Source organism: Emydura macquarii, unplaced genomic scaffold, assembly GCF_026122565.2.
Source record: "Emydura macquarii macquarii isolate MOO-44397 ecotype Brisbane River unplaced genomic scaffold, CSIRO-AGI_Emac_v2 contig_2249, whole genome shotgun sequence".
Lineage (NCBI taxonomy): Eukaryota > Metazoa > Chordata > Testudines > Chelidae > Emydura > Emydura macquarii.
This window is the reverse complement of record NW_027132386.1, coordinates 215,457-229,124: the sequence shown is the minus strand read 5'-3', so window position 1 is coordinate 229,124 and position 13,668 is coordinate 215,457. Positions and strand designations below refer to the sequence as shown.

The 13,668-nt window shown below is 63.8% G+C and overlaps 2 protein-coding genes across 2 annotated transcripts; one reads left to right on the top strand and one right to left on the bottom strand.

The window, feature by feature from the left end:
• Positions 1 to 348: 348 nt before the first annotated feature.
• Positions 349 to 8,805, bottom strand: C2 (complement C2). Its single transcript, XM_067560257.1, has 18 exons — positions 8,693 to 8,805; positions 8,156 to 8,389; positions 7,778 to 7,963; positions 7,466 to 7,639; positions 7,148 to 7,270; positions 6,743 to 6,876; positions 6,047 to 6,188; positions 5,078 to 5,224; positions 4,831 to 4,920; positions 3,304 to 3,444; positions 2,859 to 2,950; positions 2,588 to 2,699; positions 1,954 to 2,101; positions 1,770 to 1,846; positions 1,561 to 1,652; positions 1,329 to 1,467; positions 974 to 1,023; positions 349 to 851 (listed from the first exon to the last, which is right to left on the bottom strand). The coding sequence occupies exons 1-18, from the start codon at positions 8,736 to 8,738 to the stop codon at positions 663 to 665; spliced, it is 2,316 nt and encodes a 771-aa protein (XP_067416358.1). The 5' UTR covers positions 8,739 to 8,805; the 3' UTR covers positions 349 to 662.
• Positions 8,806 to 10,177: 1,372 nt separating this feature from the next.
• ZBTB12 (zinc finger and BTB domain containing 12) lies at positions 10,178 to 13,301 on the top strand. The gene is given in 4 exon segments (XM_067560266.1): positions 10,178 to 10,317; positions 10,936 to 11,659; positions 11,662 to 11,719; positions 11,763 to 13,301. Coding segments are annotated over 3 exon segments (1,308 nt in total). The 5' UTR covers positions 10,178 to 10,317; positions 10,936 to 11,004; the 3' UTR covers positions 12,358 to 13,301.
• The last annotated feature ends 367 nt before the right edge of the window (positions 13,302 to 13,668 follow it).

Here is a 13,668-nt window from a genome sequence, read left to right as displayed (position 1 = left end):
GAAATGACCCGGGGAGGGCGGAGGGGGGCGGGAGCGGCTAGACGGGGGGGGGGCACAGGGAAGGGGGCACAGGGAGGGGTCACTCCTAGCCCCCCCAACCCAGCCCAGGCAGGTGACTTTTGGGAAATGGGGCAGCAGACGGGAGGGGGGGGCGGACTCTCGGCCCCCCCCCCCCGGCACTGGCGGCTCTGAACAAAGCGGGGGGCGGGCGGGTGCGAGCTGGGGGGGTGGATCCGGGGGGGCCGGGGGGAGGATCCGGGTGGCTTTCCTGAGAACTGGCACCTTCACTTCCCCCAGGGGAGGGTGTGAAGAACCCAGGCGTCCTGGCGCCCCGCCCCCGCCCCCGCCCCGGGGCTGAAGTCCGATGCCGCTGTTTGTGGAAGGGGGTCACGGCCCCCAGCCTGGCTCGGCCCCAGCCCTGGGCGCCGGGGGCACTGCTGTGGGGAAGCTCACAGCCCTGGGGAGGCAGGCGCTGGGGAGCAGAGACCACACAGACACCCCGACTTAGCAAACCGGCTGTTATTGGGGGGAGCGGCAGGGGGGCCGGGTGGGAATGAGGGGCACATGGGGCAGGGGGGCTGGGAGGGGTTTGGGGGGCCCAGGAGGAAGACGGGGGTCACTGCTCCGGCAGGAAGATGGGGGGCCTGGGAGGAAGACGGGGGTCACTGCTCCGGCAGGAAGTCCAGGCTGCCCCCCAGCTGCTGGCGCAGCCAGGCCTGCACCCCGAAGAGGCTGAGGTAGAAGTCGCGGGGCGTGTGGCCACGGGGGGGCGGGTCCCGGCCCATGGAGCCCTCGGACTTCTTCTGCTTCCTGGCGCACGGGTTGTAGGTGCCCCAGCTCACCACGCCCACCTGGGGAGACACACACCGGCCATGGGACCCAGGCGTCCGGGACAGCCCCCTGCAGCTGCCAGCAGGGAGGGAACAGGACCCAGGCGTCCGGGCAAGGAAGGAGGGGGGGGGGTGTTACTGACCTGGAAATATCTCCTCCTCTTCTCCAGGAACAGAGACCCCCCTGATTCACCTGTGGGGCAACCAGAGCTCAGACCCACCTGGGCAGGCCCCTGCCCCATCCCCCCCAGCCAGCCAGGCCCCCTCGTGCCCCCGCAGAGGGGACAGCCCCCTGCCCCATCCCCCCTGAGCCAGCCCTGCCCCATACCCCCAAGAGGGGACAGGACCCCCGACCCCCCAGCCAGCCAAGCCCCCCTGTACCTCCTGGAGGGGACAGGCCCCTGCCCCATCTTCCCCAAGCCAGCCCCGCCCCGTGCCCTGCCCCCCCAGCCAGCCAGGCCCCGCCATGGGGCGGGAGGGGGGCCGGCCCCACCTCACCCTTGCAGGCAGGCTCCTCGAGGGGGCCATTGGGCTCCTGGCCCGTGCAGAGGAAGCGGTCGGTCACCACGTCAGCCACGCGCGACACGTTGGCGTAGATCATGCCCGGCTGGATGGCGCCTGCGATGCATGACGGCCGCTGCGAGCAAGAGCGCGGGTCAGGGGGGGCTCCGTGGGGAGGGGCCGGGCCCCGCCCCCTGGGTCCTGGCTGGGGTCTGGGGGATCCACCTACCGACTTGTTGGTCTTGATTTGGACATTGAGTCTCCGGCGCTCCAGGGAGAGAAAATGGGCGGGGACCTGCTCCAGGCCCAGCAGCGCCCGCTCTGGGGGGCACAGACAGGCGTGGGTTAGGGGGGCCGAGGGGCAGGACGCCTGGGTTCTCTGGCAGGGCAGTGGGGGCGAGTGGTTAGAGCGAGGGCGCCCGGGGCCGCCTCACCTACCGTGATCCTTGCACGTGGACCCAGGGGGTTTCTTCAGCGCTCGGTTGGCCGCTCTCGTGCAGGGCAGACAGATGGGTCTGGGCCGGGGAGAAACGGGCGGTGAGCTAGGGGCGGTGGGGAGCCGGCCCTCCGTCTCTGCCTCCGCCACCCTCCGCGCCCCGGCCCCCTGCGGTCCCGCTCTCACCTGACCCGCCCCGAGAACTGCACGGGCTGCTGCAGCCGGACGAGGGCCACGTCGTAGTCGTAGAACTCGGGGATCCCTTGGCCGGCCTTGGCCTGGACGTCGTAGGCCGGGTGGCTGAGCTGCTGGCTGATGGCTATATCCACCGGCCCTGCCCCGAGACACAGACTCAGCCCAGCCCGCCCCGAATCTGTGCCCGGGGACTCGCCCGGCCCCGCCAGCCGGGCCCCACCCCCCGCTCGCTCTCTTCCTGTGTGGGGCCGGTGCCCGCAGCTGGGGAAATGTCAGCAGAGCTGCGGGGCCGGAGCTGCGGGAGGGGAAGCTGGCGAGTGGGACCCTGAGACCCCCCCGGGCATGGTGGGGGCCCAGCTGCTGGGCACTGGGGGCAAGTGGCCCCCGGGGGTGCAGACGAGGCTCCCACGTGCTGTGACCCACCTTGTGCCCTCCCCAGGTAACCCTGGCAGGCTCAGGCCACCCCTCCTCCTATCCCTTGGCATCCAGGGAGCACCATCTGGGTCGGGGCAGGACGCCAGGGTTTGCTGGCGAGCGAGTGGGGTCTAGTGGGTTAGAGCCGGGGGATGCGCTGGGTGCCAGGACTCCTGGGTGCCGAGGGCCGGGTGGTGTCTGGGTCCCTTACCCACTTGTACTCTCCAGAGCGACGTGTCAGCCACCTCATTGAAGCAGTGCGCGGCCGTCAGGACCCACCTGTCGGAAACCAAGGACCCCCGGCACGACTCACCCTTCATCGCCTAGGGAAAGAGAGAGGGACTCATTCAGAGAAGGCCCGGGGGAGGAAACAGAACCCAGGCGTCCGGGACAGGCCCCAGGGAAGGAGGGAAGGGACCTGGGAGTCCTGCTCTGCACCCCCCACAATCAGGTGCAGCAGCCGGGGCTGAGGCCAGACCCACCTTGATCACCACGTGCCAGGGGTGCTGCTGTTCTGCCGTGGCGACCAGCGAATTGTTTCCCAGCCCGCAGAGATTGCCGATACTCTTTGGGTCTGTGCCGGAGATGGGGGGGAATAGGGTTAGTGTTAGGGTCACCACTTGCCACCCCTCTTTTTGCCCCCCCCCTACGGTGACTGCCCTGGGAGACCCCCAAGCCCGCGTGGCCCAATATTCCCAGCAGAGCCCTGGCTCCCCCCAGACTGGTTCCACACCGGAAGTGACCCCCCTACCTCCGGCTTGGTTCCCCTCTGGGAGAAACGCCCCTACCCCATCCCAGACAGGGAGAGAGGGACACGCCTGCCCTCATTGGCAGCTTCCCTAGAGAGGCCAAGAGCTGATCCCACTGCAAGGAGGAAGCCCCCTTGCTCTGACGCCGTAGCCGCTATGCGAGTTGGCCCCTGCGTACCCAGGACATCCTCGAACGCTGCCTTGAGAACCTCGCTGGAGTTCATCTTGAAGGCATGCCGCTCCCCTTCCTTCTTGGAAGCGATCTCGTTAAGCCCATCCCAGTCCACCTCCTGCGTCCCAATCCCAAAGGCATAGATATCTAGGAGGCAAGTCAGGAAACTGGATTAGGGCACCTAGAAACAGACAGGTCTAGAGCTGGGGTTGAGGCTGGAAGGTCACTGGAGACCCCTGTCCCTGGTACTGAACCAGCAAGGGGCCCAGAACCAATTGTTAGGCCATTTTGGAACCCAGAAATGCTTAGAACTGGTGTTGAGACACCTAGAACATGTGCTGAGGCACCTAGAAGAAGCAGTGCAAATAGGCCTAGGCACGAGGATCAGTACTGTGGTGCCCATAATTGGCACCATGCCTAAAATCTATTGGGTCCTAGGTGACCTTGTAATAATATTTAGAATAAGTGTTGATGTACCTAGAACCCACAGTAGACGGACTCAGGTAGCGAGGACTAGGGTGCACAGAGGGACCTGGAATTTGCAGTATCTGGACGCTAAAATTGAGTTACCATTATAGGTACCTAGAATCAACAGAGCAAAAAACTTGGTAGCAAGTTGAGCTACTGAAAATGTTAAGTGTGAAGTGTCCCCATCCTCCAAGAAAAATGACCCTTTTGGTCAAAATGGAAATTTCAGCAGGAAATACCTATTTTCGGTTCAAACTGAAAACATTGACAAAATTTGACAAATACCCAGAAACTTTCTTAATAAAAGCCTTTCACCGAAGCTTTTTGTGGAAAGAAAACTCATTCAATGACCTGGTCTGGGCTCAACAGACACAGAATGAGCATTGAGGTACCTAGATCCAGGGGTACAAATCACTTGGTAGTCAGGTACCAAGACTGGTACATAGCTGGTCAGGGTGGAGGGTTGAAGTGCTTAGAACCGGCAGTGGTAACATCTTCATAGTGCAGTGCTACTGGGATACCCAGAAGAGGTGAAATAATCTAGTGGTGAGGTAGCAGGACTAACTCAAAGGCCATCCAGAGTGCATGGAGACACATCTAGAACGAATGTTGCAAAGAACATGCCGCGGACATACCAACAGCCGATATTACATCATCTAGAACCAACAGTACAAATAACCTGCTCTTGAAGCACTGAAGGAACAAAGTTGATATAAAAAAACCAGGCCAGGGTACACTGGACTGGTTAGCCTTGGCCTTGAAGTGCCTGGTTCCTGAGACACCTAGAGCCAAGAGTACAAATAGCTTGGCACTGACTGGGAGCACCCAGATCCCCAAACTGAGGTATCAAGAACCGGCTTTTAGGCATCTAGAATAAGCAGCGCCCAGATCCAGGCATGCATCACCAGGGAAGATATTGGCCAATCTAGAATGGGAAATGCTAAGGTCTCAGAACTGTAGCTGCGCCCAAGTAATGAAGCACCTAGAACCGGTAGATCATGTCAATGAAGAACCTGCAACCATCACTGGCATGTGGAATGGAGCCAAGTGTGTTAGCAGCCTCACCCAGGTAATCTTTCCTGTTTGGCTTGATCTCGAGAACATCTTCTATCTTGGCCACTGCATCCTTGGGGGACCCCCCCGTGTTGTATTTGCCTGAAACAACATTCTATGGATTAGCAGATCTGACCCATTTCCCTTTCCCCCATGCAGGTAAGGGCTATGCAGGTGAGAATCTTGACCTGCACCCTCTCTGGCTGGGGTCAGATAAACCTTTCCCTATCCCCCAAAGAACAGAGCACTTGCTCCTCACCATCTGTCAGCACAATGATGGCATGTCGGATTTTCTTCCACGCATCCGGCTTGCGCTGCTGGACAAAGGATTCCTTCTGAAACAGGATCATGTTATATACCTCCATCAGCGCTGCTCGGATGTTGGTCCCAGTCCCATTGCCGTGATCTGCAGTGGGACAAAATGGCTCAGAACCAGTTCTAGGCATGTGGGGTACCTAGAACCCAGAATATATTGAAGCACCTCGATCCCAGAGGAGGTAATAACAATAGCTGGAATTGATGTACCTAAGAGTAATAGAATCTAGAGCTGGTACTGATACATCTAGAACCTTAAGGGAGGGTCGGATATTAGATAACCTAGAACCCATAGTACCAAGGAGCAGTGCTGAGGCACCTAGAGCCAATAATGCCCATGACTGGGCTGAGGTACCTAGAACTAGCAGTGCCCATAAATTGCATTGAGTCATCTAGAACCAACAGTGCCCAGGGCTAGTGTTGAGGTAATTAAAATTATAGTGAGATCAAGGGCTGGTACTGAGGCACCTAGAACCGAGCATTTCCTCCCAATCTGTTTCACTCAGCATTGTCCTCAGTTTGGGGAAATTGGTCCTCTTGCAGCGCTACGTATTGAGATTTCTCGGTGGGCGGTCTCTGCTCGCTTGGACTCAATGCAATCAGGTCATGATCGCTGGTCTCTGATCGACTACCCACGTCCAGTCCAGAGATCAACTGCTTAAAACTGAGCCACTTTGTGTTGGGTGCAATATTTTTTGAGTTAGAAAGCGAAAATCTCCTAGTTTTAGAAATTCTCCCTATGGTTTATTACTGGTGCGATGAGACCTCCAGCATCCATTTCCCAATTGGAAGGCAGACATTGAGGCACCTAGAACCCAGGTAATACCCAGGGTCCTGGAGCTCCTAATATGGGTTGTGGGTGGTATTGAAACACCTAGATCCCCTGGAATCAGGGAGGCCACATGAAGAGAACCTTGGAAATTCATCCTCGTCTTTGTCAGTCTGATAACTTCATCCGCATCAGAGGCTTCGTGATCATAAATGGCAATGATTCTCTTGGGCTGGGTGGCATAGGAGATCACAGCGAAGTTGGAATCTACTTCAAAGCTGGCTACCTGGAACAGGTGAGAGAGGGAGGGAACAGAAAACAGGAAGAGGAGGAGAGAGAACAGGAAAGTGAGCTTTGGCAATGAAGGATCCCTGACCCAATACTTAGGGGCCCAGAGCAGGCACTGAGGCATCTAAAGCCAATACTGAGACATCTAGAATTTGCAGCATGCATGGGGGTTGGCATTTAAGAACCTAGAACAGAGGCAGTGGCACCTAGAACTTGCCATGTCCACGGCTGTCATTGTCTGCAGGATCAGGATCCGGACGCCTAGAACATACAGCGGCCACATAAGGCAGGGAGGTTTCTAGAACAGGTGTGGAGTCGCCTACAACTTTCAGCACCCTTGCTGGCACTGAAATCCCTAGATCTGCAGTGTGGGAAGCTACAATTTGTGGCTGCCATTGAGATACCGAGAACAGGCACCTAGAACGTGCAGCGCCATTGTCAAGACACCTAGTCATCGCAGCAGCTGGGCATGGCTGGTGTTGAGGAGCCCAGGAGCGATGTTGAGACACAAAGCTCCTGGCCGTGGGGCCGCTGCCCCCACCCTGGACTCACCCGGTCCACAATGCTCTCCACCCACTCCTTGAAGAGCTGGAAGCTCTCTTTGCTGACGCTCTTCGAGGAGTCCACCAGCAGGTAGACGTTGAGGAAGCTGTCGTTGCTCACAATCAGCCGGCGGCCCAGGAATGCTGTGTGGTGGGGGGCGGAGGGTTTAAGTGGGAACACCCTGGGGAAGGGGATCCCCTCTGAAACCCAACCGCCCTGCACACAGCCCCCCCCCCCGTGTGCCCCACCTCCCTCACACCCATAATATCAACCCCCACTCTCTGTCACCACCCCAAGTCACCCCATCTCCTGGACTTGCCCCACCCCTCCTCTTCACCCCACAAAGACCACCCTCCCCCCATCCCTACCCCCTCAGAGTCTCCCCTACGCCCCCCACACCCCGGTCCGACTCACAGCTCTTTATGATGGAGGTGTTGAGGCTGGAGGAGGCTGAGACAGCCGCCAGGCCCAAGACGTTGGAGAAGGAGGCTCCGAACTCGGCTCCGACGTCCTCAACCCGGTCGTAGGAGAAAGGGGCTGTGTGGGCAGGGGGAAGCGGGGCCCGTTAGCCAGGCAGTGTGGGGCAAGGAGCCGGAGGTGGGGGGAGATCCAGGGAACTAGGCAGGTGAGGGGGAGCTGGGGAGGGAGGCGAAGGCGCCCCAGGTTGGAGGACCAGAAGAGGGAGCCCTGGGGCCAGCGATGAGGTGGGAAGTCGGTGGGGGCATCGCTCACCTCTGCAGCTGGGCTGGGCCCCCGACCACTCCCCCGCCTCGGTGCAAACGCGCTGCGAGGAGCCCACCAGAGCCAGTCCCTCCTTGCACTGGTAGGAGACCCGGTCGCCCAGCCGGTACCGGTTGCCTGTCTTCGTCGCGCCTGCGGGCACCCCGGGGTTCGGGCAATCCTCAGCTGGGGGAAGAGAGAGGTGAGAACGGCCTCCCCGAAGCCACCTCCACCCTCTGAATCCTCGGGGAGCCTGGGGGACGGGGGAGCAGGGAAATGTGGGCACTCCAGGGACATGGGGGTTCCCGGAGGCTCTCGGCTCACCTCCATCGTCACAGGCGGGGATGCCCCCATCCCATCGCCCGTTCCTCTGGCAGACGCGCTGGGCCGGTCCCCGCAGCGTGTACCCGTCCAGGCACTCGAAGGTCAGCACGCTGTCCACGACGTAGACCGCCAAGCGCGGCCAGAACGAGCCATTCTCAAACTCCAGCTGTGTCGGGCAGTGCATCTCTGAAACCAGAACGGAACCGGAGTGGAGAGAACCCAGGGGTCTGGGCTCCTGGCCCCCCTCAACCCACCAGGCCCCACTCCCCTCCCAGAGCCAGGGAGAGAACCCAGGAGTCCTGGCTCCCAGCCCACCCTGCTCTAACTCCTAGCCCGCACGCCCCTCCCAGAGAACCCAGGTGTCCGGGCAGCCTGTACCTTTGCAGAGCGGCCGGGAGTAGATTTTGCCGCTGGGGGAGCGAAGACTGGTCCAGCGCCCGTTGGCCTGGCAGAGGCGGCTGCTCACGGGGTAGGGGTAGCAGCCAGGGGGGCAAGAATAGGTGAGCACGCTGCCCGGGCGGTACCCGTCCGACAGGGTGAACTGGCCGTTCCGGATCGCCACGTCCTGGCCGCAGGAGGGCGCTGCCTCCTCGGGGGGCTGCCCCCAGGCACCTGTGGGGGGGGGGAGGGGAAAAGACCAAAAAACAGAGCAGCATGGGAGAGAGGAGAGGAAGACAGACAGACAGACGGCAGAAGGGAAGGAAGGCAGGGAACAGACAGACAGAAGGAAGGAGACGGACGGAGGGAGTGAATGGACAAGAGGAAAGCGGGGACCGGAGCAAGGCCAGGGAGAAACAGGCCCAGTGTAGGAGTGACAGCGGGCATTTGGGTCCCCCAGTCCCCCACACGGGGTGCGACCCCCCCCCAGAACCCGGCGCCCTCACCCACCCTGTCCACGGCAGTCCCCCCCTGTACCTGGGGCAAGAGCGAGCAGCAGGAGGGCGCAGAAGGAGGGGGCCATGGTGGGTGCTGGGCAGGGGACGCGCACACCTGCTCCCAGCCTCGGCCACGCAGATCGATAGGGCTTGGTCCTCGCCCCCCATGCCCAGGGCTCGTGGTGCCCAGGGGGAAGGGCCTGTGTCCCCTCCCCCAGGCCCTGCCCCGGGTGGCTGAGGGGGGTGGCCGGGCCGGTGGCCCCCAGGTCAGTGTCTGTTTGTTTTGGTGACACAAACTTCACTGCACAAACATCGGCCATTTCCCGGATCCCTGGTTAATGGGTACAGGGCTAGTGGGCCCTGCCAGCCCCAGAGAACCCAGGCGTCCAGGCCCTGCCCCTGCTCTAACCACCAGCCCCCACTGCCCTCCCCAGCCCCAGAGAACCCAGGCGTCCACCAGCTCCCACTGCCCTCCCCAGCCCAGAGAACCCAGGCGTCCGGGCCCCGCCCCCGCTCTAACCACCAGCCCCCACTGCCCTCCCCAGCCCAGAGAACCCAGGCGTCCGGGCCCCGCCCCCGCTCTAACCACCAGCCCCCACTGCCTTCCCCAGCCCAGAGAACCCAGGCGTCCAGGCCCCACCCTCGCTCTAACCACCAGCCCCCACTGCCCTCCCCAGACCAGAGAACCCAGGAGTCCGGGCCCCGCCCCTGCTCTAACCACCAGCCCCCACTGCCCTCCCCAGCCCCAGAGAACCCAGGCGTCCAGGCCCCGCCCCCGCTCTAACCACCAGCCCCCACTGCCTTCCCCAGCCCAGAGAACCCAGGCGTCCAGGCCCCACCCTCGCTCTAACCACCAGCCCCCACTGCCCGTCCCAGGCCCAGAGAACCCAGGCGTCCAGGCCCCGCCCCCGCTCTAACCACTAGCCCCCACTGCCCTCCCCAGACCAGAGAACCCAGGCATCCGGGCCACGCCCCCACTCTAACCACCAGCCCCCACTGCCCTCCTCAGCCCAGAGAACCCAGGCGTCCGGGCCCCGCCCCCGCTCTAACCACCAGTCCCCACTGTCCTCCCCAGCCCAGAGGACCCAGGCGTCCAGCCCCCCAGGGCGAGGCCCAGGCCCAGGCCCAGGCCCCCCTTTAAAGTGTGGGGGGATGGGCACATGGAAGTGTGGGGGGGTGGTTTCCATGGTGATTGTATGGGTTAAAAAATCCCTCCTCCCCCGCCCATCCGGGGCTTGGCGCCGCGTGATGACGTCACTGATCTTAAAGGGGAGGACGGGGGAGGGGGAACAAAAGGGGCTCGTGGAGGGAGAAGCCCGCATCCCACAATGCATCGGGGCTGCCCCCCGCCATGAGTCCCTATCCCACAATGCACTGGGGCTGCCCATGCACCCCTGCCTCCCACAATGCACTGGGGCGGCGGGGCCGCGAGCCCCTGCCTCCCATTGTTGTGTCCTCCCCCCCCGGCTGCTCACTTTTCATCTGGCTGACAAATACTCCCCTCCCCTCCCGCTGCGTCCTGCCCCTTTAAGGGCCCCTGCCCTCGCCTGGCCCCTTTAACTCCCGGGCTCCGCACTTGGCTCCTGCTTTGCAAAAAACAAAAAAAAGGAAAATCCGGGGGGGGGACCAGGGACCCCCGGGGAGAAGGGGCCGCACCCGCTGCAGGTGAGGGGGAGGGGCTGGGTTCAATGGGGGAGGGGCGCAGGGAAGGGATGCAATGGGGGAGGGGCGCAGGGAAAGGAGTGCAATGGGGGAGGGGCGCAGGGGAAAGGGGTGCAATGGGGAGGGACGCAGGGGTGCAATGGGGGAGGGCTGCAGGGGAAAGGGGTGCGAAGGGGAGGGGCGCAGGGAATAGGGGCGCAATGGGGGAGGGGCGCAGGGGAAAGGGGTGCAATGGGGGAGGGGCGCAGGGGGCAGGGGTGTGAAGGGGAGGGGCGCAGGGAATAGGGGTGCAGGGGGAAGGGGTGCAATGGGGAGGGGTGCAGGGGCTGGGGGCAATGCGGAGGGGCACAGAGAGTAGGGGTGCAATGGGGGAGGGGCGCAGGGGGAAGGGGGCAGCTCCATCCAGGGGGTTCCCAGCTGCTTTGCAGCTGATTGGGGGGGGGGAAAGGGGAGGCGGGGGGGGGGATCCCTGCTGGGCTGGGGAAGGCAGGCGGGGCTGAGCTGGACGGACGGACGGGTGTGATCGGGGCGACGGGGGGGGGCTGTAAAAGGGGGTGCGAAAGGCAGAAAGGAGGGAACATCCGGCCTCTGCTAACCCATCTCCTCTCTGTTTGCCTCCAGCCCAGCCTCGCCTCGCCTCGCGCCGTCCTCCCCCCCCCCGGCTCCCCCCTCGCCTCGCCCGGCCCCAGCATGGCCTCGGGCGTGGAGCTGCTGCGGTTCCAGCTGCCGGGCCATGAGGCGGCCACGCTGCGCAACATGAACCAGCTGCGCTCGGAGGAGCGCTTCTGCGACGTCACCATCGTGGCCGAGAGCCTGAAGTTCCGGGGCCACAAGGTGATCCTGGCCGCCTGCTCCCCCTTCCTGCGCGACCAGTTCCTGCTGAACCCCAGCTCCGAGCTGCAGGTCTCCCTCATGCACAGCGCCAAGATCGTGGCCGACCTGCTGCTCTCCTGCTACACGGGGGCCCTGGAGTTCGCCGTGCGGGACATCGTCAACTACCTGACGGCCGCCAGCTACCTGCAGATGGAGCACGTGGTGGAGAAGTGCCGCAACGCCCTCTCCCAGTTCATCGAGCCCAAGATCGGCCTCAAGGAGGACGCCGGCCTGGCCAAGGCCGGCCCCCCACCCCGGGGCCCCCCGCTGCTGGCCCGGGCCCCCTCGCTGCAGGAGCGGGCCCGCAAGCGGCTCCCGCCGCGGCCCCTCAAGCTGGAGCTGCCGCTGGAGGAGGAGCTGGACCTGAAGGACGAGGAGGAGGAGGAGGACGAGGCGTACGGGGACGAAGACGGCGTCTCCGACATCTGCATCGTCAAGGTGGAGTCGGCGCTGGAGGTGGCCCAGCGGCAGAAGAAGCAGCAGCAGCAGCAGGGCTGGGCCAAGGAGGGGCCCCCGCTGCCCGCCTGGGCCAAGGGGGGCCCGGCGGCACCGGAGGAGGCCCAGGTGAACTCCACGGTGGCCGAGGGCCCCGGGCAGGCGCCGGCGGAGGCGGCCCAGCAGGGCGTGGTGAAGGCCTGCTACAGCTTCGCCGAGGACGCCGAGGGCGAGGGGCTGGTCATCTTCCCGGGCGGCGCCTACCTGGAGGAGGGCAGCGAGGCGGGGCTGGGCGGGCGGCCCGGGCCGGGGCCGGGGCGCGGGGGGCTGGCGGGGCACCCGCTGCGGAGCATCAAGTGCGCCAAGTGCGAGGAGGCCTTCCAGGGGGTGGAGAAGCTGGTCTTCCACATGCGGGCCCAGCACTTCATCTTCATGTGCCCCCGCTGCGGCAAGCAGTTCAACCACAGCAGCAACCTCAACCGGCACATGAACGTGCACCGCGGCGTCAAGTCCCACTCCTGCGCCGTCTGCGGCAAGAGCTTCACCCAGAAGTCCACCCTGCACGACCACATGAACCTGCACAGCGGCCAGCGCCCCTACCGCTGCTCCTACTGCGACGTGCGCTTCGCCCACAAGCCGGCCATCCGCCGCCACCTCAAGGAGCAGCACGGCAAGACCACGGCCGAGAACGTCATGGAGGCCAACGTCTCCGAGATCAACGTCCTCGTGCACTAGGCGGCGCCAGGGGGGAGCCCAGACGCCTGGCTCTGCTCCCCCGAGGGTGGGGCCGGCAGCCAGGACGCCTGGGTTCTGTCCTGAGTTCTTGGAGGGGAGTGGGGTCTAGGGGTTAGAGTCAGGGGGGGCACCGGGAGCCTGGACTCCTGGCTTCTCTCCCCGGGGCCAGAGGGCCGGTGCTTGGAGCGGGGTGAGGCTGGGAGCCAGGATGACTGAGTTCTATCCCCAGCTCCAGGAGGGGAGTGGGGTCTAGTGGTTAGATGGGGGGGGGGAGGGAGGGAAAGCAAGGCCTCTGGGGTTTTGTCCCAAGATCTCAGAGGAGGGTGGGGTCTAGTGGTTAGAGTGGGGGGGACTGGAAGCTAGGATGCCTGGGTTCTTTCCCCAGCTCCGGGAGGGAAGCGGGGTCTAGTGGTTAGAACAGGGGCAGAGCTGGGAGCCAGGACTCCGGGGTTCCCTCCCTGGCTCTGGGAGGGGGGGGTTACCAGGGTGGGGGGTCCCAGCAACCAAAGAATTGACACGTAATCACAAGCGCCCCCGGCTCCCGCAGGGGAATTTGAACCCAGGATGTGCAGAGCGGAAGGCCGGGCGGTCCGCGTGACCCACGGTGGGGGAGGCTCCCGTAGGCAGTGGTAATAGTAGTAGGCTTTTATCCACCTCTTCTTTCCTATGGCAAGGCCGGGGACGAGCAGGCTCCACAGAGCCGAGCACCGGGAGCTGCTGGGAATTAGCCAGGCCGGGCCGAGCGCGGCCCCCGCAGCCTTTCTCCGACGGGGCCCCAGCCGAAGGGGCTGGTGTGGGGGCGGGGCGGTCGCTGTATTGCCCCCCCGGCTGCTGAGTGAGGGAGGCGGCGCCGGCGCCACAGCGAGTGGGGCAGGGGGCGGGGGGCCGGCACCGGGCGGTTGAATCCCGGGGTCCGGCTTCGCCCCAGCGCCGCGGCGGGGCAGGTCCAAGGTCTCGATGTGCCCTGCAGCGGGAGGGAGCCTGGCTGGGGGGGGGATGGGACACGGGGCCTACCCCTTGGGGGGCACCGGTCCCCATCCGGCCCTGGGGGGGAACGGGGCCTCCCCCCCCCCCCGTTTTTAGTGTTCACAACTTTTTTTTTTTAATTAAAAGGAAAAAAAAAAAGGAAAAAAAAGTGTCAAAGTTCCGTTATTTGGGGGGAGGGGGGGGAGAGCCCGGACGCCTGGGTTCTCTGGCAGCCAATGGAGCGAAGGGGGGGGGGGGCGGGGACCTGGGGTCTGGGCCTGGCCCCCACGGGGGGGGAGGGGGCGCGGGAGGGGTGTGTGGCGGGAAGGGGGCGGGGCTTGGGCG

Coding starts and splice junctions, on each gene's coding strand:
- C2 (XM_067560257.1), bottom strand. CDS start 8,738: ATGGCCCCCTCCTTCTGCGCCCTCCTGCTGCTCGCTCTTGCCCCAG. Junction 7,640..7,777: donor CCCCGCCTGTGACGATGGAG/GTGAGCCGAGAG, acceptor CTCTTCCCCCAG/CTGAGGATTGCCCGAACCCC. Junction 1,468..1,560: donor AAATCAAGACCAACAAGTCG/GTAGGTGGATCC, acceptor TCTTGCTCGCAG/CGGCCGTCATGCATCGCAGG.